Source organism: Erythrolamprus reginae, chromosome 7 (genome assembly GCF_031021105.1).
Source record: "Erythrolamprus reginae isolate rEryReg1 chromosome 7, rEryReg1.hap1, whole genome shotgun sequence".
NCBI classification, from domain to species: Eukaryota; Metazoa; Chordata; class Lepidosauria; order Squamata; family Dipsadidae; genus Erythrolamprus; species Erythrolamprus reginae.
The window spans coordinates 79,742,600-79,770,210 of NC_091956.1; the positions used below are offsets into that span (position 1 = coordinate 79,742,600).

Sequence of the window (27,611 nt, forward strand, 5' to 3'; positions counted from 1 at the left end):
TTGTCTGGCTGATGGGACCCTGAGGAGACCAACTCTGTGGGACCTGACCGGATGCTGGGATTCATGCATCAGAAGGCGGTCTCGGAGGTAATCTGGTCCTCCTATGCCATGTAGGGATTTATAAGTCATAACCAACACTTTGAATTGTATCCGGAAACCAATTGACAGCCAATGCAGTCCGCGGAATGATGGAGAGATATGGGTATGCCTTGGAAGGCCCATAACAGCTTGTGTGGCTGCATTTTGGACGATCTGAAGTTTCCGAACACTCTTCAAAGGTAGAGAGCATTGCAGTAGTCGAGCCTCGAGGTGATAAGTGCATGAGTGGCCGTGAGCAAAGACTCCCTGATGATTGGGACTTTTTTCTTTTCCTACAAAAAGGCCATACGACTATGAGAATCCATGGAAAAAGAAAACACTACAGGATGAGCTAAGTATTATGTAGTATAGTAGGTACTGTAAAACTAAAATAATTTAGACACATAGAAACATAGAAGACTGACGGCAGAAAAAGACCTCATGGTCCATCTAGTCTGCCCTTATACTATTTCCTGTATTTTATCTTACAATGGATATATGTTTATCCCAGGCATGTTTAAATTCAGTTACTGTGGATTTATCAACCACGTCTGCTGGAAGTTTGTTCCAAGGATCTACTACTCTTTCAGTGAAATAATATTTTCTCACGTTGCTTTTGATCTTTCCCCCAACTAACTTCAGATTGTGTCCCCTTGTTCTTGTGTTCACTTTCCTATTATGTCACACACTGGCTACGCCCACCCCTATTTTAGCAAAGGGGGGGGGAAAGTTATTATATGTGACGTGATGACAACCTGTCATCACAAATTAACTCCCCTGCCCTAGATGAATATTGTTAGGTTCAAATAATAAATAAGGTCCAGGAGGGAAGTGTTTTTAATAGGAAAGTGAACCCAAGAACAAGGGGACACAATCTGAAGTTAGTTGGGGGAAAGATCAAAAGCAACGTGAGAAAATATTATTTTACTGAAAGAGTAGTAGATCCTTGGAAAAAACTTCCAGCAGACGTGGTTGGTAAATCCACAGTAACTGAATTTAAACATGCCTGGGATAAACATATATCCATCCTAGGATAAAATACAGGAAACAGTATAAGGGCAGACTAGATGGACCATGAGGTCTTTTTCTGCTGTCAATCTTCTATGTTTCTATGTATAATTAAAAATGTAGCATTGGTTTTTCCAAATCTTTCCTGAACAAATTTTATCAGCATATTTTGATGCTACAAATGGAATCAGCTTCCCCCCCCCTCCAACTTTTGTTTCTGTTGTTATTGTTGCAAGTTCCATTATTCTGGGTATTATGCCTTTACCCAGGACAAAGTGATTGTGTAATTTTTCAACGAAGCCGACCTCTTCACCATTTCCCAACTTTTAATGGAAAGGCTTTGCGCTAATTAAATAAAAAAATAAAAACATTAGCACTTTGTTTTCTCCTGCAAACAGGTGACATTTGCTTGAAACTATGAACCTGAGCCCTCTGGATCTCTGTTGCAAAGTTTTAATACTGTACTTTCAAATTACACCTTTGCGAAGATTACGCCTTTGCAAATCAATTGAGGTTTAGCAAAACACTAGCCATCCTTCCCTAGTTGTTGACTTCAGAGCACAGTAGCTGAATTTAAACATGCCTGGGATAAACATATATCCATCCTAAGATAAAATACAGAAAATAGTATAAGGGCAGACTAGATGGACCATGAGGTCTTTTTCTGCCGTCAGTCTTCTATAGAATAGAATAGAATTTTTATTGGCCAAGTGTGATTGGACACACAAGGAATTTGTCTTGGTGCATATGCTCTCAGCGTACATAAAATAAAATATACATTTGTCAAGAATCATGTGGTATGACACTTAATGATTGTCATAGGGGTCAAATAAGCAATGGAGAAGCAATATTAATAAAAATCGTAGGATATACGCAACAAGTTACAGTCATACAGTCAACATGGGAGGAAATCGGTGATAGGAATGATGAGAAAAACTAGTAGAATAGAAGTGCAGATTTAGTAGAAAGTCTGACAGTGTTGAGGGAATTATTTGTTTAGTAGAGTGATGGCGTTCGGGAAAAAACTGTTCTTGTGTCTAGTTGTCTTGGTGTGCAGTGCTCTGTAGCGACGTTTTGAGGGTAGGAGTTGAAACAATTTGTGTCCAGGATGTGAGGGGTCAGTAACTATTTTCCCCACCCTCTTTTTGACTCGTGCAGTATACAGGTCCTCAATGGAAGGCAGGTTGGCAGCAATTGTTTTTTCTGCAGTTCTAATTCTCCTCTGAAGTCTGTGTCGGTCCTGTTGGGTTGCAGCACCAAACCAGACAGTTATAGAGGTGCAGATGACAGACTCAACGATTCCTCTGTAGAACTGGATCAGCAGCTCCTTGGGCAGTTTGAGCTTCCTGAGCTGGCGCAGAAAGAACATTCTTTGTTGTGCTTTTTTGATGATGTTTTTGATGTTAGGTGACCATTTTAGGTCTTGAGATATGATAGAACCTAGAAATTTGAAATTCTATGTTTCTAATATTAATGGGAAAGGTCTTTAAGAGTGTTTGAGCGTTGCTATGCAAACTCTGCAAGACATTAGGGAGATTGTGACCTAATACAAAATCACTAAGTTCATTAATAAGCATAAACAAGATCCTCAGAAAATTGGGATAATTATACATTTTTAGAGCAATAATTTAACAGTTGTTAGGTATGTGTGATAGAACAGTTCTCTTCCTTAGCACAAGCAGAACAAAAATCTTTGCTTTGCTCTGTTTTATCTTTCAAGTGCAGGTAGTCCCCAGCTTACAATAGTTTATTTAGTGACCGTTTGAAGTTACAGTGGCACTGAGAAAAAGAGAGTTATAATTATATTTAAAAGTTGTATATAAAAGAATAATTTTATTAATACAAAGATTACAACAGTTACTGCAAGTTAAATCGTGTTCATACAAACAGTTGTTTTTTTTATCGAATGGTAATTATACATATTAAGGCAAAAGTTTTTGTTTATAGCTTTTTCTGGAGTGTTTAATCTGTGGACATTCTTGCTTGATGGTCACCTCACCTCAAGAAGGATATAATGGAACTGGGAAAGGTGCAAAAAGGGCAACAAGTATGATCAAGGAAATGGAGCACCTCCCTTATGAAACCAGGTTGCAACGCCTTGGTCTCTTCAGCCTTGAAAGATGGCATTTAAGAGGTGACGTGATCGAAGTGTATAAAATCATGCATGGGATGGAAAAGGTGGATAGAAAAAAATATTTTCTCTATCACACAATACTAGGATGAGGGGGCACTCCCTAAAGCTCATAGGTAAGAAAGCGAGGACAAATAAAGGGAAATATTTCTTCACCCAGAGGGTCGTTGGTTTATGGAATTCACTTCCAGAAGAGGTCGTGACAGCTGTCAGGCTTGATAGCTTCAAGGCAGAATTAGACAGATTCATGGATGCCAAGTGTATCGGTGATTATTGAGATGGATGTCCAAGTGCCGCCTCTATGTTGGTTGAGGCAGGCAGGATTCCCTTGAGTATCATTTGTTGGGGGTCAAGGGAAAGGGAGGGTCCTGCCTTCTCTTTCTGCTCAAGATCCCCATGTACAATTGGTGGGCCACTGTGTGACACAGAATGCTGGACTCGATGGGCTTTGGCCTGATTCAGCATGGCTCTTCTTATGTTCTTGTGATGCTCCAGCAATAGTCAGCCATCATATGTACATCCCATCTATCTTGATACCGTGCCTCCATGACCTTCAAATCTTGGTGGAATCGCTTGGTGGAATCGCTCACCCTGCTCATCACTGACTGCACCAAGATTTTCCAGAAAGTTAGCAAGATGGCTATGTAAAAAATGCAATATAATGCTCATGTTGCCTAATTAACTATATTATATATTATATGGATAGAGGGATAGAGGGGTAGATGGGTAAATGGGTAGATAGATGGATAGATAGATAGATAGATAGATAGATAGATAGATAGATAGATAGATAGATAAATAGAGGGGTAGATGGGTAGATGGGTAGATGGGTATATAGATGGGTATATAGATGGGTATATAGATGGGTAGATAGAAAGATAGATAGATAGATAGATAGATAGATAGATAGATAGATAGATAGATAGATAGATAGATAGATGGGTAGATGGGTAGATGGGTAGATAGATGGGTAGATAGATGGGTAGATAGATGGGTAGATGGGTAGATAGATAGATAGATAGATAGATAGATAGATAGATGGGTAGATGGGTAGATGGGTAGATGGGTAGATGGGTAGATGGGTAGATGGGTAGATGGGTAGATAGATGTGTAGATAGATGTGTAGATAGATGTGTAGATAGATAGATAGATAGATAGATAGATAGATAGATAGATAGATAGATAGATAGATAGATAGATAGATGGGTAGGTGGGTAGGTGGGTAGGTGGGTAGATGGGTAGATGGGTAGATGGGTAGATGGGTAGATAGATGGGTAGATAGATGGGTAGATAGATGGGTAGATAGATGGGTAGATAGATAGATAGATAGATAGATAGATAGATAGATAGATAGATAGATAGATAGATAGATATAGAGATAGATATATGGTGTAGAGAAAAAAAATATGATGTGGTAGAAGAAAACTAACTACAATTTTGAAACCAGCATGCTTAATTAACTATAAAAAAGCTCAAAAATCAAACTCAACAGAAATTGTGTTAAAAATATTTCCAAGTGTAAGCTGTGTTTCAGGCAAAGAAATAAAGGTTCGTATTAACCCAAGGGCTGGTGGAAGGGCCCTTTTTTAAGCAGCAGAACAAAAAAAAAAAAGATGGTAGTTCACCTGGACCGGCACAGGCCGCTCCACTTAGTGATGTCACCAGCTGGTCACTTCCGGTTCGGGCGATCCGGCCCAAACTGGGAGGAACCCACCCCTGATTCAGTATACTTTTGAGTTCTTAAGTGAGATGGAAATTGGAACATCTGGAGTTGATAATAGCCAACAAAGTTTCATAATACCGTATGAACGTTTAAACTGAACTTTCAGTACTTGCTACATATAGGGTACTAGCAAGCCCCATTTAAAGAGGTGGGGATTATTGTATCTAGGGTAACTTTTGAAAATGTAAGCAGAGTCACTGAAGATTTAAGGGTACCTCTTGTATGTATCAGTTGCTTTTATATGATCCATAAAGCATTATGAAACTTTGTTGGCTTGTTGCTTTTGGTTACAAATGGTTAGTCATAAACTAATAAAAAGGTTTATAGAACTAATAAACATGTTGATTAAAAAAAAATAGCTTCGGTTTTGTAGACCCGTATAGGGAGAGTACTGTGTTGTTCCTCTAGCAAAGACGTGTAGCGCTTCTTAAAGGTGGGATGAAGTATATATTTATTATTGATTGATTGATTAATTATATGCCAACAAGTTATTTTTGTAATCTAGTGGTTACATAGATAGATTTTAGATAGATACATAAGTTCTACATGATGATTTATCCGTAGGCTGTTTAAAAGAAGGAGTCAATCTATTTTCCAAAGCAACTGAAGGTAGAACAAGAAGCAATGGGTGGAAACTAAACAAGGAGAGAAGTAACTTAGAACTAAGGAGAAATTTCCTGACAGTCAGAACAGTTGATCTTGCCTCCAGAAGCTGTGAATGCTCCAACAATGGAAGCTTTTAAGAAGATGTTGCATAACCATCTGTCTGTAGTAGTATAGGGTTTCTTCCAACTCTTGTTGTTGTTGTTGTTGTTGTTATTATTATTATTATTATTATTATTATTATTATTATTATTATTATTAGCGTAAGCATAGCGTAAGAGTATAAAGACTCATTTATGCCACCAAGCTTTGGATCATTAGTTTCTGTCCCCTAGCAAATAAATGTATAGTGGGCTTGTTTGAATGGACATTTGTGTATGCTAATAGGCTTTTTTAGTTTTTTAAATGTAATTCTTAATTTTAATTTTAATTAATCATATCTCGATGTATACTGTTTTTATATGTTGTAAGCCACCCCGAGTCTTTGAAGTGGGGCGGCATATAATAATAATAATAATAATAATAATAATAATAATAATAATAATAATAATAACAACAACAACAACAACAACAACAAAACAATAGATAGATAGATGAGAGAGAGAGAGAAAGATAGATAGATAGATAGATAGACAACAACAATAATAAAAACTAATTCAAAAACACATTTTTTTTGACATTCAAGATAATAAAACCATTTAATAATAATTAATAACCATGAAAAGTCTTGGTTTTTTAAATTCCTCTTTTTAAAAATTATTTTTTTTCTTCCCTTCTAGATTATTTTCTTGTTTAGCTCACAGGTAACCCTAGATTCTAGTAATGAATTACAACAGTGCTTTAATACAGTGTTTTTCAACTAGTGTGCCGCGGCACACTAGTGTGCCGTGAGACATGGTCAGGTGTGCCGCGAAGCTCAGAGAGAGAAAGAAAGCAAGAGAGAGAGAGAGAAAGAGAAAGAAAGCAAGAGAGAGAGAGAAAGAAAGAAAGAGAGAGGAAGAGGGAGAGAGAGAGAAAGAGAACAAGAGAGAGAGAAAGAAAGCAAGAGAGAGAAAGAGAGAGAGAAAAAAAGCAAGAGAGAGAAAGAGAGGGAGGGAAGGAGAGAGAGAGAAAGACATAGAGGGAGGGAGGGAGAAAGAGAAAAAAGAGAGGAAGGAAGAGAAAGAAAGAGGGATGGAGAGAGAGAAAGGAAGGAAGGAAGGAAGAGAAAGAGGGAGAGAGAAATAGAGTGAAAGGGAGGAAGTGAGATAATTTTTTTGTCCAAATTTTTTTAGCCCCCCCCCCTCGCCCCACTCAATGTGCCCCAAGGTTTCGTAAACGTAAAAAATGTGCCGCAGCTCAAAAAAGGTTGAAAATCACTGTTTTAATAAAACGTCTTAGTTTGTGTCACATTTCTTCCGAATATCATAAATGGCTAAACAGATAAATGAACAAATCACAGAAGTCAGTTGACTTATCAACTCCAAAGGGTCTCCTTGCTTATTTTTGCTTTATTGAGGATTAAACATTTTCATTCCATTGTCATTTGCATCTGGTTTTACCTCTACACCTCTTAATTTGCATGTAAAAGGGTGAATGCCTGTTAAATAACAATGGAGACTACATATATTTTTAAAAACCGGAATCTATCCTTTGAAAACAGTAGTAACAAGTAACATCTTCCAGGTGCTTTTTCATTCTGCAATTAAGAAAAGGTTGCAGACCATCAAGAAATTGTACATTTTAATAGTTTTCACTTAGAAGATAAGCTATACCCAAAGAGTGGGCGATGGAAATGCATGTAATAAGAATCCTTTGCGCCCTCTCTTGGTGATGGTATGAATTACATGCTTCACTAGACACCCGTTGTAATATTTTTTGTTTAAATAGATTTCTATTGCTCTATGGAAATTTTTGGCCATCCATTTCACTTGCATGTGACTCTGGTCATTGTATATCATTAAAACAACAACAGCAACCACCACACCCACTATTAAAACAAATTAAAAGGCAGTTAAATATCCCATTCATATGTTCAAAATAAACAGTATGAAATGGGTGAGAGATGGTCAACCCTGGTTTACTTTCTTTTTTATTTTGAGCTAATTAATTGCAGCTGCAAAATGTGTATTAAATAACCAAAGTCTGAATATTTAGTCATTTCTATTGTATGTTCAGTTTATGAAACACGTTTAGGGTTTTTTTTAAAGGTCTGTGTAAATTTACTGCGTAAATCCAGGTTGCTTTTAAGAATTCTTCAGCTTGAAGAATTCTAAAAAGAAATATCTTCTGTTCTCCCAAGTTCTACAATTAAATGAGAATTAAATATAATTATTTCTTTACTTAAAAACAAAACAATTTATAGTTGACATCGTTGACTTAAACCCCCCAGAATATAAGTAAAATAATAAGAAAAAATTAGTTTTCATATTTTGTAAATCAAATTAAGAAAGTGCAAACAATTTAAAAGGACAATGTTCTCATGAGCAATATAGATTTCAGACTTTTATACTGATATTTTTTTAGGCCAGCTCCAGTTACATGACTTATTTGGGCTTGGTTTTTTAAAATGATTTTTAATTGTGTTCAGCCTATATCAAAATTGTCTCTAGAGTGCCTTAAACTGGTGTTAAACCAAATGGGGATGTTGCAGTTTCTTCTAATATTATGTTTGGGAAATGAATGGGGGTGCATATGCTTGCAACTCATACCAAATTATTGCAAAATATTATTCATTCATTCATTCATTCATTCATTCATTCATTCATTCATTTATTGGATTTGTATGCCACCCCTGTCCGCAGACTCGGGGCGGCTAACAACAGCAATAAAACAGCATATAATAATAATCCAATACTAAAACAGTTAAAAACCCTTACTATAAAACCAAACATACATACAGACATACCATGCATAAAATTGTGAAGGCCTAGGGGGAAAGAGTATCTCAGTTCCCCCATGCCTGGCGGCAGAGGTGGGTTTTAAGCAGCTTGCGAAAGGCAAGGAGGGTGGGGGCAATTCTAATCTCTGGGGGGAGTTGGTTCCAGAGGGCCGGGGCTGCCACAGAGAAGGCTCTTCCCCTGGGTCCCGCCAAGCAACATTGTTTAGTTGACGGGACTCGGAGAAGACCCACTCTGTGGGACCTAACTGGTCGCTGGGATTCATGCAGCAGAAGGCGGCCCCTGAGGTAATCTGGTCTGGTGCCATGAAGGTCTTTATAGGTCATAACCAACACTTTGAATTGTGACCAGAAACTGATCGGCAACCAATGCAGACTGCGGAGTGTTGGTGTAACATGGGCATATTTGGGGAAGCCCATGATTGCTCTCGCAGCTGCATTCTGCACGATCTGAAGTTTCTGAACACTTTTCAAAGGTAGCCCCATGTACAGAGCGTTACAGCAGTCGAGCCTCAAGGTGATGAGGGCATGAGTGACTGTGATTATACAATTGGAGCAGGCTGAATTGGTGAAAAAAAGGACATGATGAGAATGAGGATGAAAGACACTAAACTTTTCTTTATCTTGTGTCAATATAGTTTGACTAATCCTGCTTTCCCTAATTTGTGTCCTCTAGATGTTGTGGAATGATAGCGCTCTTATCCCCCACTGGCATATTTAAAATGGCCAAAGTAGACAACAATGGAATGCAGTATTTAGCACTGCACCACGTAGTTGAATAATCGGATTTGACTATATACTTCTGAATCATTTGTATATATTCATGAAAAGAAAAGGATTGCCCTCTTTTGTAGTGGGAGCTTAATAGAAGCTAGACTATAATTGTTAAAATGTCAGGAAGTTGGAGAATACAATAGCACACGAGCCAAGATTGGTACTGTGTTCCCCTCTGCTGGCATTGCAACGGCTGGTTAATTAAGAACTTTATTCCCAAAGCTATGCTGAGAACATTGATATTGCTGGCACCATCAGCACTAAAGCAAAAAGATGAACCATTTCTCTTGCAGTGAACAATTGTGCTTCTTGTTTTTAGAAATAGTTTTTAGAAAACTATTAGCAGAACATTATGAAGCTAGCCAAGAATTACAAAAGTGACCTTTTGGCTGGAAATTGCTTTCTTTGCTTTTGAGTTTCCTAACTTGTTGAAAGCCCGGTTCCATTCTCTACCAGAATTGTGTCCTTCTTTCATTCCTAAATGTTGCTTAGAATAAAGCAATTTATTCTAAGTCATTCTGGGAATGGTGTTGGCAATTTTTGGAAGCTAAGTCCTCACCAAGAAGCAGATCATGTTATTAAAGCCTATAAAGCCCTTCATGGCACCGGACCAGATTATCTCATGGACCTCCTTCTGCTGCACGAATCCCAGTGACCAGTTAAGTCCCATAGAGTGGGTCTTCTCTGGGTCCCGTCAACTAAACAATGCCGCTTGGCGGGACCCAGGGGAAGAGCCTTCTCTGTGGCGGCCCCGGCTCTCTGGAACCAACTCCCCCCAGAGATTAGAATTGCCCCCACCCTCCTTGCCTTTCGTAAGCTACTTAAAACCCACCTCTGTCGCCAGGCATGGCGGAATTGAGATACTCTTTCCCCCTAGGCCTTTACAATTTTATGCATGGTATGTCTGTATGTATGTTTGGTTTTTATAATAATGGGTTGTTAATTGTTTTTAATATTGGATTATTATTACTGTATATGCTGTTTTATTACTGCTGTTACTGCTCCAAGTCTCTGGAGAGAGGCAGCATATAAATCCAATAAATGAATGAATGAATGAATGAATGAATGAATGAATGTCAGAAAACAACTGAGTAGATCCACATTCAAGAATAATATCATATGAGCACATGGCAGAGGTAGGCAAAGTTGGCTCTTCTATGACGGAAGCATTCCGCCCTCCCCCGGTGGGTCGCCCTCTAGGGAGGCACTGCATGCCATGATTGTCACATCAGAATGAAATGACAGAGAGAAAGTTTTCTCGATGGGAGGACGACCTCAAATGAATAAAGGTCTCTCCTATTTATTGTGTTTTCACAGTTCTGACATGTGGTACAGAATAACCAATTCAGAAATGCCACATACATTAAGCCAGCACTATATAAAGCAAACTTCTCTTGTGGCTTCCCTATAGATAATTAACGGAAGCTACATTCTTTGCCCCTTTCCTGGAATGTGTGTTTACTGGTGATTAACAAAGGAATGTGTAAGGCATATATTTCCTTATCATGATTCTGCAGGATGCTTGCTCAGCCTGGACTTTGCTGCCTGCCTTTCCATAGAGGAAGAATAAAGGTGTTATTCAGCACATAATTTAGGCTTAAAACATCACTCTCCAGCAATATTTTATTCCCAAATTTCAGTGCTTAAAAACCTATGATTACAACATATGACATGTGGACTTCAACTCCCAGAATTCCTGAGCATGATTGGCTCAGGAATTCTGGGAGCTGAAGTCCACAAGTCATAGAAGAGCCAACTTTGCCTACCCCTGACTTATGGAAAACCACTAGACACCCCAGGCAATGACCAGATAAACATCGTCTGGCGAGAATGTTTTAAAGTTCTCTGGTATTTGTGGTTTAAATTTCTCACTGTTGTGAATGAAGAGGAAAGCAGCATATGAAAGACCTCCTTTCTATACCAGATTTTCTTGCAATACGATTCCCATCACTCCATCTGCAGTTTAGATAACGAGTGTTCAGCCTTCAATGGGAACAAAGTTGGGAAGAGATATTTTAATATTTACAAATTCAGGTACTCTTGATTAAGAAATTGCAGTATACCGTGAGATGAATAAATTATATAGGTTTGTGTAAACTATTGATGTACTAATTTTCAGCCCTTCTCAGACATTTTCATTCATTTTTCTATAAACTGAAGTATCCACATCAGCAGCAGCTGTTTGAATCAATATAATTAATTACCCTGCAGCTGGCAAGATAGTTTCTAATGCCATTCCAATTTAGCAGTTTGGGAAAAGGGGTTAAGCTGGGATAACCTTCCTGTTGATCCATGAAACTGACCATATCCTCCTTCTTTAATCTGGGGGGCAGGAAAGTTAAAAAAAAGAGTATTAAATGAAGTTTATAAAGCTTATCTCTACTATGTGACAATATCTTAAATCGTTTTTACATTATCTGAAATATCAGTCCATGTATCCTTAGTGGGAATGTGTGCAAGATTTTAAAACTCATTTTTATTTTTGAGTTTAGAATGTGACATTTCAGTTTTATTGTAACAAAACTCAAAATATTATAAATGGTCTAATTATTTTTTTTAAATGAAAATTCAGAGCAAGCTCTTAGTTCCTGTGCTTTTCATCTTATATATACTGTATATATATACACAGTGATACCTCTACTTACGAACTTAATTCATTCCATGACCAGATTCGTAAGTAGAAAAATGTGTAAGTAGAAGCAATTTTTCCCATAGTAATCAATGTAAAAACAAATAATGCATGCAAACCCATTAGGAAAATCCAAACTTTAAGGCTTAAAAAAAGGTGGAGGGCAGACAAAGCGAAGGCTAACAGAGTGGAGACGGGCAGCGAGGAGAAGTGAGGAATGGAGGTCCTAATGAAGGCTAATGCTGCCACAAATCGCTTCCAAAATCACCCCTCCAGCCACTTCCTATGCCCCCCCCAAATTGCCACCAAAATCACTCCTGCAAAAGCTTCCTATGCCACCCGAAATCCAGGTCCTAACGAAGGCAAATGGAGTGAAGAAAGGCAGCAATGAGAATCGAGGCATTTTGATAGGAGAGGTGATTTTGGAGGACTTTGGTAGCGATTTAGGGTGACATAGGAAGCGACTGGAGGGGTGATTTTGGAGGCAATTTGGGGTGGTGTAGCAAGCATTTAAAGGGGTGATTTTGGAGGTGATTTGGGGTGGCATAGGAAGCGTCTGGAGGGGTGATTTTGGAGGTGATTTGGGGCGGTGTAGCAAGCATTTAAAGGGGTGATTTTGGAGGTGATTTGGGGTGGCATAGGAAGCGTCTGGAGGGGTGATTTTGGAGGTGATTTGGGGTGGCATAGGAAGTGTTTGGAGGGGTAATTTTGGAGGCAATTTGGGATGGCATAGGAAGTGTTTGGAGGGGTGATTTTGGAGGCAATTTGGGGTGGCATAGGAAGCATCTGGAGGGGTGATTTTGGAGGCAATTTGGGGTGGCATGGGAAGCATCTGGAGGGGTGATTTTGGAGGCAATTTGGGGCGGTGTAGCAAGCATTTGAAGGGGTGATTTTGGAGGCAATTTGGGATGGCATAGAAAGCGTTTGAAGGGGTGATTTTGGAGGCGATTTGGGGTGGCATAGAAAGCGTCTGGAGGGGTGATTTTGGAGGTGATTTGGGGTGGCATAGGAAGTGTTTGGAGGGGTGATTTTGGAGGCAATTTGGGGTGGCATAGGAAGCATCTGGAGGGGTGATTTTGGAGGCGATTTGGGGTGGCATGGGAAGCGTCTGGAGGGGTGATTTTGGAGGTGATTTGGGGTGGCATAGGAAGTGTTTGGAGGGGTGATTTTGGAGGCAATTTGGGGTGGCATAGGAAGCATCTGGAGGGGTGATTTTGGAGGCGATTTGGGGTGGCATGGGAAGCGTCTGGAGGGGTGATTTTGGAGGCAATTTGGGGCGGTGTAGCAAGCATTTGAAGGGGTGATTTTGGAGGCAATTTGGGATGGCATAGAAAGCGTTTGAAGGGGTGATTTTGGAGGCGATTTGGGGTGGCATAGAAAGCGTCTGGAGGGGTGATTTTGGCAGTGAGATTCCCATAAATATCAGACCTTCCACAGATAGTGTGGCAAGCCATTGATTTATCCAGAACCTCTGCACCGGCTCGACACTGCATTTTGATCGTATGACTGCGGGGATTGAAATTCCTATAACTTCAAAGATAAGGCACACATATTTGTTCAGCACCATCACAGTTTCAAACCATTCTAGAACAAGTGGATCTTCAGGGTGTCCAGCCAACCTGGAAAACAGAGAAATCAGGGAAATCAGCAGTTCGTGAAATATCAGGGAATTATCAGGGAATCGGTGGGGGGAAAAAAAACCCGGAATAAATCAGGGGAGAAAAACCAAACTGCATTAAAAAGTTTAAAAATCAGGGGGGAGGGAAATGGACTCAAGCAAAAATGAGCATAACTGTGGCAGCTTCCTAAGCTGCAAGATATTTCTCCATGGCTTAGCCGTTTGGTATGACATCATCGACGACCCCGCTCTAATTAGATCGCAAGTTACAGGGCAATGTCAGAGAAATATCAGGGGATTTCAAAATGCTTTCCCCCTGGACACCTTGTTGTTAAGTGAAGACTGCCTGTAATGGAGAATTCAGGATACAAATGTTTTAAGATATTCAGATGAAATGTTCATCATTTTAAAAACCCAAACAAACAAGATCCGTAATGTTTGATTTTTTTCTTTTTTAGGGTGGGGAAATTAGCTAGCTACAAATAATTACTAGAAATAGCAACCTAGCCCTAAGAAGCTGGCTAACAGCATCAGGAAATACTTTGCTGCATTGCAATCTAGTAAAGTACAAAGCCTTTTTGGAAGCCAAAGCACTGATCAGTAATGGAGATAAAACATTGCTTTTTATTGAGACCAAGGGGTTTTTCTCGGTGCATTGAATCCATTATCTTTGTTCTTGCAGCTGTCCCGTTTCCTCCAAGCCATCGGCTCACAGCGAAGGAAGTGTTTGACAATGATGGAAAACCCCGAGTGGATGTCCTAAAGGCACACCTTATGAAGGAAGGGAGGCTGGAAGAAAGTGTTGCTTTGAGAATAATAACAGAGGGTGCTTCGATTCTGCGCCAGGAAAAAAATTTACTGGATATAGATGCCCCAGTTACTGGTAAGTACAAATAAACACTGAAGCGGACACAGGAAATATCTTCTATCATAATTATAAAATGTTTGGTTTAGGGCATAATAAGCCATTACCAAAATGTTGCTTCACTACATGTTGTATTTTGCAAACTGCAGTACAGTAGTACCTCTAGATACGAGCTGCTCTACATGCGAGTATTTCAAGATACGAGCCACGAGGGGAGAGACATTTCTGTTCTAGTCCCGAGCTCAAATTTGGGATACGAGCCGAGCGTCCACTAGGTGGCGCAATAATCCTTGCTTTTGGTTATCTCGGAGGGGGGAAAAGTTATTTGTTCCAGATACGAGTTGCCTCGAGATACAAGCTCCTTTATGGAACAAATTATGCTCGTATCTAGGGGTACTACTGTAGAATGTCTCACAGAGTTGGCTTTCTCCGGGTCCCGTCGACTAAACAATGTCGTTTGGGGGGACCCAGGGGAAGATCCTTCTCTGTGGCGGCCCCGACCCTTTGGAACCAACTCCCCCCAGATATCAGAGTTGCCCCCACCCTCCTTGCCTTTCGTAAGCTCCTTAAAACCCAGCTCTGTCGTCAGGCATGGGGGGAATTGAGACTTTCCCTTCCCCCTAGGTTTATAAAATTTATGCATGGTATGTCTGTATGTATGATTGGTCTCTTAAATTAGGGTTTTTAAATTAACTTAAATATTAGATTTGTTTATATTGTCTTATTATTGTTGTTAGGCGCCCCGAGTCTACGGAGAAGGGCGGCATACAAATCTGATAAATAAATAAATAATAAATAAATATATTATGGTAGAAGTAAGCAGCCTTTGAGAAGCTGGGATTCAGACCTCAGTGTTATGATTGTTGGTCATGCTATAGTAGACATTCCTATCGCACTGTGAACTTATCAGAAAAGGCAGGACCCTTACTCTTGAGTTTAGGGACAGGGTCTGAGAACAGAAGCTTTCACTTTAATAATAACAACAGAGTTGGAAGGGACCTTGGAGGACTTCTAGTCCAACCCCCTGCTTGAGCAGGAGACCCTGCACTACTTCAGACAAATAGTTATCCAACATCTTCTTAAACACCTCTAGTGTCGGAGCATTCACAACTTCTGGAGGCAAGCCGTTCCACTGATCAATTGTTCTAACTATCAGGACATTTCTCCGTAGTTGTAAGTTGCTTCTCTCCTTGTTTATTTATTTATTTTATTTTATTTATTTATTGGATTTGTATGCCGCCCTTCTCCGTAGACTCGGGGTGGCTAACAACAGTGGTAAAAACAAAATGCGACAATCCAATACTAAGACAGCTAAAAAGGCTTATTTTAAAACCAATCATACATACAAACATACCATACATAAATGGTAGAAGCCTAGGGGGAAAGAATATCTTAGTTCCCCCATGCCTGATGACAGAGGTGGGTTTTAAGAAGCTTACGAAAGGCAAGAAGGGTGGGGGCTATTCTGATCTCTGGGGGGAGTTGGTTCCAGAGGGCCGGGGCCATCACAGAGAAGGCTCCTCCCCTGGGTCGCGCCAAATGACATTGTTTAGTTGACGGGACCCGGAGAAGGCCCACTCTGTGGGACCTAATTGGTCGCTGGGATTCGTGCGGCCGAAGGCGGTCCTGGAGATAACCTGGTCCGATGCCATGAAGGGCTTTATAGGTCATAACCAACACTTTGAATTGTGACCGGAAACTGATCGGCAACCAATGCAGACTGCAGAGTGTTGGCGTAATATGGGCATATTTAGGGAAACCCATGATTGCTCTCGCAGCTGCATTCTGCCCGATCTGAAGTTTCCGAACACTTTTCAAAGGTAGCCCCATGTAGAGAGCATTACAGTAGTCGAGCCTCGAGGTGATGAGGGCATGAGCGACTGTGAGCAATGACTCCCGATCCAAATAGGGCCGCAACTGGTGCACCAGGCGAACCTGGGCAAACGCCCCCCTCGCCACAGCTGAAAGATGTTTCTCTAATATGAGCTGTGGATCGAGGAGGACGCCCAAGTTTAGTTTTCACCCATTGCTTCTAGTTCTACCCTCAGTTGTTTTGGAGAATGGTTTGGTTCCCTCTTCTTTTTGGCAATCCCTGAGATAATAGAACTCTGCTATCACGTCTCTCTCCCCTAGTCCTTATGAATGAATGAATGAATGAATGAATGAATGAATGAATGAATGAATGAATGAATGAATTGCAACTTTGATATTTAATCTTTTCCCATCTTAGTCAAGCGGAAATTTAATAGGTATCTTACTTCCAACTTTGCAGTGGAAAGCCTGCAGGATTTCTCCATCGCTTCTTATGCAGGGAATCCCAATGCTGGTTTTTCTCTTTCTCTAGAATTCATGCACTTTGACTTTATACTTGTCGTATGCCTCGGCTCCTCCCTACCATTTTCAGTAATCCTAAAGTATTGCAGCCAGTGTAAATTTGGGGATTGAAAGTTACATCAACAATCCCCAACTGTCCCAGGAAGACTTAGTTAACCATCAACAAGATGGTTAATGTTTAATGTTTCCAAATGTAAAATAATGCACTTGGGGGAAAGGAATCCTCAATCTGAGTATTGTATTGGCAGTTCTGTGTTAGCAAAAACTTCAGAAGAGGTGGATTTAGGGGTAGTGATTTCTGACAGTCTCAAAATGGGTGAACAGTGCAGTCAGGCGGTAGGGAAAGCAAGTAGGATGCTTGGATGCATAGCTAGAGGTATAACAAGCAGGAAGAGGGAGATTATGATCCCGCTATATAAGAGCGCTGGTGAGACCACATTTGGGATACTGTGTTCAGTTCTGGAGACCTCACCTACAAAAAGATATTGACAAAATTGAACGGGTCCAAAGATGGGCTACAAGAATGGTGGAAAGTCTTAAGCATAAAACATATCAGGAAAGACTTAATGGGCTCAATCTGTATAGTCTGGAGGTCAGAAAGAAAATGGGGGGACATGATAGAAACATTTAAATATGTTAAAGGGTTAAATAAGGTTCAGGAGGGAAGTGTTTTTAATAGGAAAGTGAACACAAGAACAAGGGGACACAATCTGAAGTTAGCTGTGGGAAAGATCAAAAGCAACACGAGAAAATATTATTTTACTGAAAGAGTAGAAGATCCTTGGAACAAACCTCCAGCAGACGTGGTAGATAAATCCACAGTAACTGAATTTAAACATGCCTGGGATAAACATAGATCCATCCTAAGATAAAATACAGGAAATAGTATAAGGGCAGACTAGATGGACCATGAAGTCTTTTTCTGCTGTCAGTATTCTATGCATCAGGATACAATGTCATGTTCACCACTCATTAAAGTGTTTTTAGTAGGAAAGTGAACACAAGAACAAGGGGACACAATCTGAAGTTAGCTGTGGGAAACATCAAAAGCAACACGAGAAAATATTATTTGACTGAAAGAGTAGTAAATCCTTGGAACAAACCTCCAGCAGACGTGGTAGATAAATCCACAGTAACTGAATTTAAACATGCCTGGGATAAACATAGATCCATCCTAAGATAAAATACAGAAAATAGTATAAGGGCAGACTAGATGGACCATGAGGTCTTTTTCTGCCGTCAGACTTCTATGTTTCTATGTTTCTAAGAGTCTCCTAGTCCCTTAGAGCCTCCCGGTCTCTGTAGACATGCTGAGCCAAGAGGATTCAAATACCTGTTTTGTTTACAGTGATATCCCTGGAGGTGATCAAGATCAGCTGCCTAGAATGCAACTATAATCCCTACAGACCTTTGGATATTCTACAGAGCTTCTACCATGCTCGTATACAAATGAATATGCAAGATTTCTACAGAATCAAATGTAACATCCTTTTTTAATGATGATTTCCACCACTACGTGATAAAGTTGTAAAACACAATATTACATGACTGCATCACGTAGCAATGGCAACCCCAGTATTCCCTGTTCAGGCGGGGGTTCCATTTACTGGCCGCTACTAATGCGCGGGATTGTCTCACGGATTGTCATCAGCACATGCGCCTCTGGTGGGCGCGGGCGCGAGATTTGGCTTCTGCGCAGGAACAGCAAGCAAAATCCTATGCGAGGAACTCTCGCGCATGAGATTTTGCCATTGTCGGCGATTTCTTGGCTTCCGTGTATGTGCAGAATATGGGGTGTGCGGTGTGCCACAGTGGTCCGTCTCTCACTCTCCTAACAGAGCTTTAAGCTGATTGGCAGGAAGGTCAGAGGGACCACACCCTTTGCAAACGGCGGATTGGACAGATTGTAAAGATATGTTCCAAGGTGCCAGGATAAAAGCTTTAGTTCCTAACACTATGGGAAATTTATTTTTTTCCTTTGTTCTTAAGTGACCCGTGTGAAACAGTCATTCGACCCCCAAAGAGGCCCCCACCCCCAGGTTGAGAACCACTGGTCTAAGGAATTTTTACCACTTCACATGATAAAGGACTAGTAAATAAAGAACAGGTACAAACAATATTGAGAAAAACAGTAAATTCACTTATAGTGTATTTTCAGGGTTGATTACAACTGTTCTGTCGAGCTCTCTGGCAGAATCCTCCCAAAAAATGCACAGATACAATTTCAGACACACACACGTTTCAAAATTCAAAACAATGTTCTTTATACCGAAAATGCAAATAAACGAAGCCCTCTTTTGGTATAGCCAAGAGCACTCGTCTCCAAACAAACTGGTAATTTGTACAAGTCCCTTATCAGTTCTGTGATACTTAGCTTGCAGCTGTGAGGCAATTCACAGTCCTTCTTCTTTCACAAAGTGAAACACACTTTGCTCTGGTTTAGTTTCAAAGCGGGGAAAAATCAGCACACAAAGGTCAAAGTCAGTAAAGCAGTCACTAAACACAAGGATCAGATAATCCTCCACAATGGCCAAACCCACAGGCTGCTATTTATAGCAGCCTCACTAATGACCACAGCCCCACCCAACCACAGGTGGCCTCATTTTCTTTGATAATAATCTCTCAGTTGTTGCTGCCTATGCATCGCTCTCCGCATGCGTGGCTGTATCATTAACTCTTGTTCTGAATCCAAGGAGGAGCTAGATAATTGATCTCCTTCTGAGCTGTCTGCCACACTCTCCTCCTTCCATGTCACTCATGTCTTCTTGGTCAGAGGAGCCTTCATCAGCAGATTCCACTGAGGGGGGGGGGGGGAAACCGGCCTGCAGCATGTGGATGTCTCCCCCACATCCACAGTCCTTGGGGCAGGAACTGGGCCAGAGCTAACCACAACAACAACCTCCCCTGTTCTGCTTCATTGTTCCACCAAAGCAAAACTCTGCCCATTAACCATTCATTGTGCCTTAATTCCCTGAGCTTTACTAGCTATCATTCCTTAATCTGGGGAATGCTTAGATTGTGACAGCTGTTCCTCTCCAGCTGTTTATCCTCTAGATGCATTGATCTCTGGCTGCCTCACAACAGACAGCTGAGATTCTTCAGTTTTATGCAAGTTCTGGTTTTTGTGAGGCTTCGGTATCTCCTCATCAGAAAACTGTTTAGATGTTTCCGTACCTAACCCAAAAGTTCATCTGAATTGTATTTTAATTTATATTCAGCAAAGATCCAAAATACAAATAACTGAATAAGTAGGATTTTTTAAAAGGGGGCTTTTAGTGCAGGCTATTTTAAAAAAATATTTGAATTTTCCTGATCCATTTTTCAGGAGAAAACACTATTTCTTTTTGTTTTCAGGTTTTTTTTCTAACATGATTTATAACTCCAGACTTCAATCTCAAAATGAAATAGTATCCATAAGTCCTAGATGCAGGAAAGTAATATTGATTAGGTTTTTTGACAGTGTTCAGAATATATGTAAGTTTCAAATTTTTTATATAGAATGGATAGCTCTACAGCTATGTCTTCTTTACATCGCTCTGTATATATGTGCTTTTATTTTTTTGATCTATCATGATTAGTGAGTGGCTTCCACTGTTTTATTCTAAACTAATGTTTTAAGTTGAGGAAATGAGCATTTTTTCAGGTAATTTTTGGGGCTGTTCAGGGATTCTATTGAAGCAGATGACTTTTTGGTTGAGAATTTGAAATTTGCTTTTCTGATTATTTTTTTTTGTCAGCAGCTGTTTGAATCCTACCAGGGGAAAAAAACGTAAAAATGAGACTTTATAGGAAAAAGTAATAATTAAGCCAATGAGTGGGGCTTAATTATTACTAGCAACTGATCCCTAAACAACTAGCAGGACTTGAACACCATCAAAATTGATAAAATCAGTCAATTGCAAAAGGGTAGATTTATTTGGAACAGCTTACATCCTGGGAAAATAATTTTAATACCATCAACAGAGTCCGCCTACCGTAGGCTGGTTGAAGGAAAAAATGGAGGGGTTACTTCTGGTAGTTGTTAAAATTGTGAAGCTTTGAAGAAGCTCTCTTCCATCTTTCCATTAGAGAGGCCCATAGACGATCTTTTTGGTTTAACTATGCTCATATACTAGTAGAAGATAAGAATATTCATTCCAGATGTGCCATAAATAATTTTTCTTGTAATGTGTTCTATCGGGCTCTCTGGTAGATTCCTCCCAAAAATTCACAGGTACAAATTTCAGACACACACGTTTGAAAATTCAAAACAATGTTCTTTATAATGAAAATTCACTTAAACTATAGCAAAGAGCACTGGTCTCCAAACAATTTGTACAAGTCCCTTATCAGTTCTGTGATACTTAGCTTGAAGCTGTGAGGCAATTCACAGTCCTTCTTCTTTCACAAAGTGACACACACTTTGCTCTGGTTTAGTTTCAAAGCGGGGAAAAATCAGCACACAAAAGGTCAAAGTCAGTAAAGCAGTCATGAAACACAAGGATCAGATAATCCTCCACAATGGCCAAACCCACAGGCTGCTATTTATAGCAGCCTCACTAATGACCACAGCCCCACCCAACCACAGGTGGCCTCATTTTCTTTGATAATAATCTCTCAGTTGTTGCTGCCTATGCATCGCTCTCCGCATGGGTGGCTGTATCATTAACTCTTGTTCCGAATCCAAGGAGGAGCTAGAGAATTGATCTCCTTCTGAGCTGTCTGCCACACTCTCCTCCTCCCTGTCACTCATGTCTTCTTGGTCAGAGGAGCCTTCATCAGCAGATTCCACCGGGGGCAAAACAGGCCTGCAGCATGTGGATGTCTCCCCCACATCCACAGTCTTTGGGGAAGGAGCTGGGCCAGAGCTAACCACAACATAATGGTACAGTTTTTATTCTGAAAGGAGATACTGAGTGGCATACCAGAAAGCTTCATTCTTGCTTCCAAGCTGTCCAGTTGATTTACAAATAATTTGAACAAGGGATATTCGGCAAGGTAACTTTGAATTTAAGATGATCCCTTTATGCTTCAAAAGAGAAGATTAGACAGGATTGTCTTATCGTATTTGTTAGTTTCATGTTTTACTTTTTGTCCTAATTCAAGGTAATTCTCCTACTTCAAAATTAAATCAGATTTATTTATTTATTTATTTATTTACTTACTTACTTACTTACTTACTTACTTACTTACGTATTTACTTATTTACTTATTTACTTATTTACTTACTTACTTACTTACATACTTACTTACTTACTGATTTGATTTGATTTGATTTGATTTGAATGCCACCCCTCTCCGAAGACTCGGGGCAGCTCACAACAACAGAAACAGTACAAATCCAAAATTAAAACAATTTAAAAACCATTAATATAAAACCAATCATATATCTCATACAAACCATACATAAAGTGGATACGGCCCAAGGGAATCAATTTCCCCATGCCTGACAACAGAGGTGAGTTTTAAGGAGTTTGCGAAAGGCAAGGAGGGTGGTGGCAGTCCTAATCTCCGGGGGGGAGTTGATTCCAGAGAGTCAGGGCCGCTACAGAGAAGGCTCTTCCCCTGGGCCCCACCAGATGACATTGTTTCATCGACAGGACTCAGAGAAGGCCAACTCTGTGGGACCTAACCGGTCGCTGGGATTCGTGCGACAGAAGGCGGTCCCGGAGATATTCTGGTCCGATGCCATGAAGGGCTTTATAGATCATAACCAACACTTTGAATTGTGACCAGAAACTGATCGGCAACCAATGCAGACTGCGGAGTGTTGGTGTAACATGGGCATACCTAGGGAAGCCCATGATTGCTCTCGCAGCTGCATTCTGCACGATCTGAAGTTTCCGAACACTCTTCAAAGGTAGCCCCATGTAGAGAGCATTACAGTAGTCAAACCTTGAAGTGATGAGGCCATGAGTGACTGTGAGTAGTGACTCCCGGTCCAGATAGGGCCGCAACTGGTGCACGAGGCAAACCTGGGCAAATGTCCCCCTCGCCACAGCTGAAAGATGTTTCTCTAATGTGAGCTGTGGATCGAGCAGGACGCCCAAGGAAGAGATTCCTTCTAAGATAGACAAAATGTTCTTTATTCGGATAGAAAATGATGCATTCTGCAAAGGAGGAAACACTATATTTTTGAGAAATATGTGTGTCATTGGCAGAAGATTTATATTAGTCTCATGAATGGCTGGAGTATTACACGTGTCTTAAAATTGCCGATGTCCACATGTTGGAAAACCTGTGTTATATTTCTTTTCCTTTCAACATATGCAAACAGAGACGAAGTGTTTGATACTGAAACTGTTTACCAGCTTCTATGCATTCACTGGAACTTTTGGAGAAAACTCACATCAATTGGAACATGGGAGCTAGGAAACAGAATGGAAGGGGACTAAAATTGTAATAGCTCTAGTAAGTATCACATTGGATTCAGTCCTAAAGGTGCATTTCCATTAATAAGCTTTACTACACACACACACAGAGAGAGAAAGAGAGACAGACACACACACACACACACACACCAAACAGAACAATGAAATTTGAATGGCCTTTGAAGTCATGTTTAATTGCTTGCTTTACATAATTTATCCCCTCCTCCCCCATCTAGCTCTTTCAAATGCATTTTCTTTTTATAATCCTGTTCTGATGGAGTTAGAGACAAGTCATCCCAGGATGCTAAGATGTCTAACTGCCTTTGCAGTGTGTATTGCCCTTTTATATAGTTTTCCAAGCAGCAAAAGGTAGAAGAAACTAGAGTGGTACCTCTAATTATGAACTTAATTCGTTCCGTGACCAGGTTCTTAAGTAGAAAAGTTTATAAGAAGAAACAATTTTTCCCATAGGAATCAATGTAAAAGCAAATAATGTATGTGATTGGGGAAACCACAGGGAGGGTGGAGGTCCTATTTCCTCCCAGTAGATTCTTAGTGAGGCCCCATGGAGGCTTCTCCCCACCTTTTCCGGCCCTATTTCCTCCCAGGAGATTCCTAGAGAGGCCTCGCGGAGGCTTTTCCCTGCCTTTTCCGGCCCTACTTCCTCCCAGGAGATTCCTAAAGAGGCCTCACGGAGGCTTCTCTCTGCCTTTTCCGTTTACAGTTTCGGAGGCTTGGGTTTGCAAGTGGAAAATGTTTCTTGAAAAGAGGCAAAAAAAAATTGAACACCCAGTTCTTATCTAGAAAAGTTCATAAGTAGAGGCGTTTGTAGGTAGAGGTACTACTGTAATAGAAATTTTATTGGTGAGTTCTGAAAAGAGCCTCGATGGTACAATGGTTAGAGTGCAGTACTGCAAACTACTTCTGTTGATCACTGGCTGCCAGCAGTTTGGCAGATCGAATCTCGGTAGGCTCAAGGTTGACTCAGTCTTCCATCCTTCCAAGATCAGTAAAATGAGGATCCAGATTGTTGGGGGCAATACGCTTACTCTCTGTAAACAGCTTAGAGAGGGCTGTAAAGCACTGTGAAGCGGTATATAAGTCTAAATGCTATTGCTATTGCTCTCTACATGGGGCTACCTTTGAAAAGTGTTCGGAAACTTCAGATCGTGCAGAATGCAGCTGTGAGAGCACTCATGGGATTCCCCAAATATGCCCATGTTACACCAACACTCCGCAGTCTGCAATGGTTGCCGATCGGTTTCCGGTCACAATTCAAAATGTTGGTTATGACCTATAAACCCCTTCATGGCATCGGACCATAATATCTCCGGGACTGCCTTCTGCCGCACGAATCCCAGTGACCAGTCAGGTCCCACAGAGTTGGCCTTCTCCGGGTCCCATCGACTAAACAATGTCATCTGGTGGGACCCAGGGGAAGAGCCTTCTCTGTGGCGGCCCCGACCCTCTGGAACCAACTCCCCCCAGATATCAGAGTTGCCCCCACCTTCCTTGCCTTTCGTAAGCTCCTTAAAACCCACCTCTGTCGTCAGGCATGGGGGAATTGAAATTTTCCCTTCCCCCCCCCCCCAGGCTTATAGAATTTATACATGGTATGTTTGTATGTATGATTGGTTCTTTAAATTGGGAATTTTAAGATTATTTTTAATATTAGATTTGTTTGCATTGTCTTTTTTATTGTTGTTAGCCGCCCCGAGTCTTCGGAGAGGGGCGGCATACAAATCTAATAAATAAATAAATAAAATAAATATTCTCCCCTCCAATCCTTAAGAACATCCCATTGATGAGATCACGTACCAGTCAGGGATAATGTCCTATATCATTTTGGCTATGTGAACTGGGTGAGATCGTGTAGGCATGAGAGGCCCGTTAGTTTGCTGCACACAACCTTCACATGGTCTCTATTTCTGCACCGTTCAAATACTGCCCCCCCCTCTCCGGTACTACCAGCTTTCATTTGAGAAGCTGGTGATAATTAATCCTCCCTTCCTCATGTTTCTCCATTGTGTATTACTTCCTCCCTCTTTTCCTTCAGTCTGTTCAAAGTATGAAGCAGCATTAGCGCTAAAGTTGAGATGTAATGCCAGTTTCAGTGCCTGGAGACATTTGCAAACAGGACATGAATTGCAACATTTTTATGACGAGATGTCACTTTAGGCTTGCATTTCACATGGTTTGAAAGCCATGCAGAACAGAAATTGGGGAGGGTATTAAGTGAGAGAAAGGAAAGACAATTGGACAGGGGATGAAAGGCACACCAGTGCACTTATGTACGCCCCTTACTGGCCTCTTAGGAACCTGGAGAGGTCAATCGTAGAGAGTCTAAGGGAGAAATGTTGGGGGTTAGGGGTTGACACAATTGAGTCCAGTAAGGAGTTCCACGCTTCGATAACTCGATTGTTGAAATCATATTTTTTACAGTCAAGTTTGGAGCGGTGCGTATTAAGTTTGAATCTGTTGCGTGCTCTTGTGTTGTTGCGGTTGAAGCTGAAGTAGTCATTGACTGGTAGGACGTTGCAGCATATGATCTTGTGGGCAATACTTAAATCGTGTTTTAGGCGCCATAGTTCTAGGCTTTCTAGGCCCAGGAGTCTTAGTCTATTTAACAATGTCTTTAAAGGAGTCCAATAGGAAGTTAAGCTATTAATTATCTACGAAAATTGCTGCTTTGGTTTTTGTAGTAATCATTACAAATCCAAAATAATGGTTCCTAAACATGTCAGAAATATGTATGTAGTGTTCCTACTTTTAGATCTATAATTTAGCACATTTGGCAACGGCTGTTTCTCCCCGTTTAAAACTGGGTTTTGTTTAAGGCAAGGAAGGAAGTAACTCATACAAATAATTCTTCTGTATCCTTTAAAATTTGTGACTTCATGAACATGCATCGCTGTTGTTTTGCTGGAAGTGGATTGTTCCTGCTTTCATTTCAGATTAGTTTACGCTTCTGAGATTTCCTGGTCTGCCCTCTTATGCAGCTTGTTTGTTAGTTTCAAATTAGCTAAGTCAGCAGTGTCAATCTCAATTTCAGGGAGGGTCACATCAGGATTGTGTTCGACCTGAGAGGGCTGAGATACCCTGTTTCCCTGAAAATAAGACGTACCCCGAAAGTAAGGCATGTCAGAGGTTTTGCAGAATTTGCTAATATAAGGCACCCCCCGAAAATAAGGCGTAGTCAAGTTTGCATACGGTACGGTGGAAAAACATATGGTACCATTCAAAGCTGTTCATAGCGGTACCGTAATAATGTGGCGTCCCCTGCTGGCCCCTTCCATCACTTTGTACCGTCCAGTACAACAGACACAGTCTGCTGCTGTCTCACCGCCATTACGGACTCCACTACAGTGCGTAGACTGTAGTTCCTCTGGTGGCTGGAAGCTGCAATAGCGGGAGTATACTGTTGTACCATATAAGTGCCGTCGTTTGTGTGTGTGGGTGCCATACTGACAGGTACCGTACTGTAATCAGTGTACTGTATGGTAAACTTTCTTTGGGGGTGTCAGCTTTTCTGCCTGTGAATTTGTCTTATTTGAGAAATATAAGGCACCCCCCGAAAATAAGACGTAGCACAACTTTTGGAACAAAAATTAATATAAGACAGTGTCTTATTTTTGGGAAAACAGGGTAGGCATGGCCAGCTCCTTTTTACTCCTGTTGGGGGCGCCTGTGCTGGCCCCAGCGCTCTTCCAGTGAAAACAGCGCCCTGAACACCGTTTTCAGCTGCCATATCTTCCTGCTAACCCTTGCTACTGAAAACGGAGCTCAGGAGCCCATTTTTACTGGCAGAAGTACCACAGGCAGGTCCTATGCTGTTTCCAGGGTGGCCCCGCGGTTTGACAACCCTGAGTTACATTATCTAAAAACACTGCTATCAGCTCTGTTTAAATACAATGATACCTTGTCTTACGAACCCCTCGTCATACAAACGTTTCGAGATACGAACCTGGGGTTCGAGATTTTTTTTGCCTCTTCGTACAAACTTTTTTCACCTTACAAACCTGCCGCCGCGGGGATGCCCCACCTCTGGACTTCCGTTGCAAGCGAAGCGCCCGTTTTTGCGATCCTGGGATTCTCCTGAGGCTCCCCTCCATGTGAAACCCCACCGCCAGACTTCTGCATTTTTGCGATGCTGCAGGGGAATCCTAGGAGGGGAATCCCAGGATTTCAAAAACGCGTGCTTCGCTGGCAATGGAAGTCTGGAGGTGGGGTTTCCCAGCGAGCGAAGCCTCAGTGAAATTGCAGCATTGCAAAAGCACGGAAGTCCAGAGGTGGGGTTTTCCATGGAGGGGAGCTTTAGGGGAATCCCACCACCGCAAAAATGGGCGCTTTGGCTTGAAAAAGGGGTGAATTTTGGGCTTGCACGTATTAATCAGTTTTCCATTGATTCCTATGGGAAACATTGTTTCATCTTACAAACCTTTCACCTTACGAACCTCCTTCCGGAACCAATTAAGTTTGTAAGACAAGGTATCACTGTACTAGACAGGGTCTTGTTTATATTGTTTAGTAATTATATAGTTCATTTTCATTTAATTTGCATCCCGCCTTCATTAGTTTTACAAATAACTTGACATGATGAACATATCTAATGCAACTTTG

At 40.9% G+C, this 27,611-nt stretch overlaps 1 protein-coding gene across 1 annotated transcript in view; it reads left to right on the plus strand.

Annotated features, from left to right (window-relative positions):
• The window catches only part of PPP3CA (protein phosphatase 3 catalytic subunit alpha), a 226,459-nt gene that overhangs the window by 107,636 nt on the left and 91,212 nt on the right, over positions 1–27,611 (plus strand). The window contains exon 2 of the mRNA XM_070757972.1: positions 14,125–14,325. Within this exon, the coding sequence (XP_070614073.1) occupies positions 14,125–14,325 (201 nt within the window). The remainder of the gene's footprint in view (positions 1–14,124; positions 14,326–27,611) is intronic.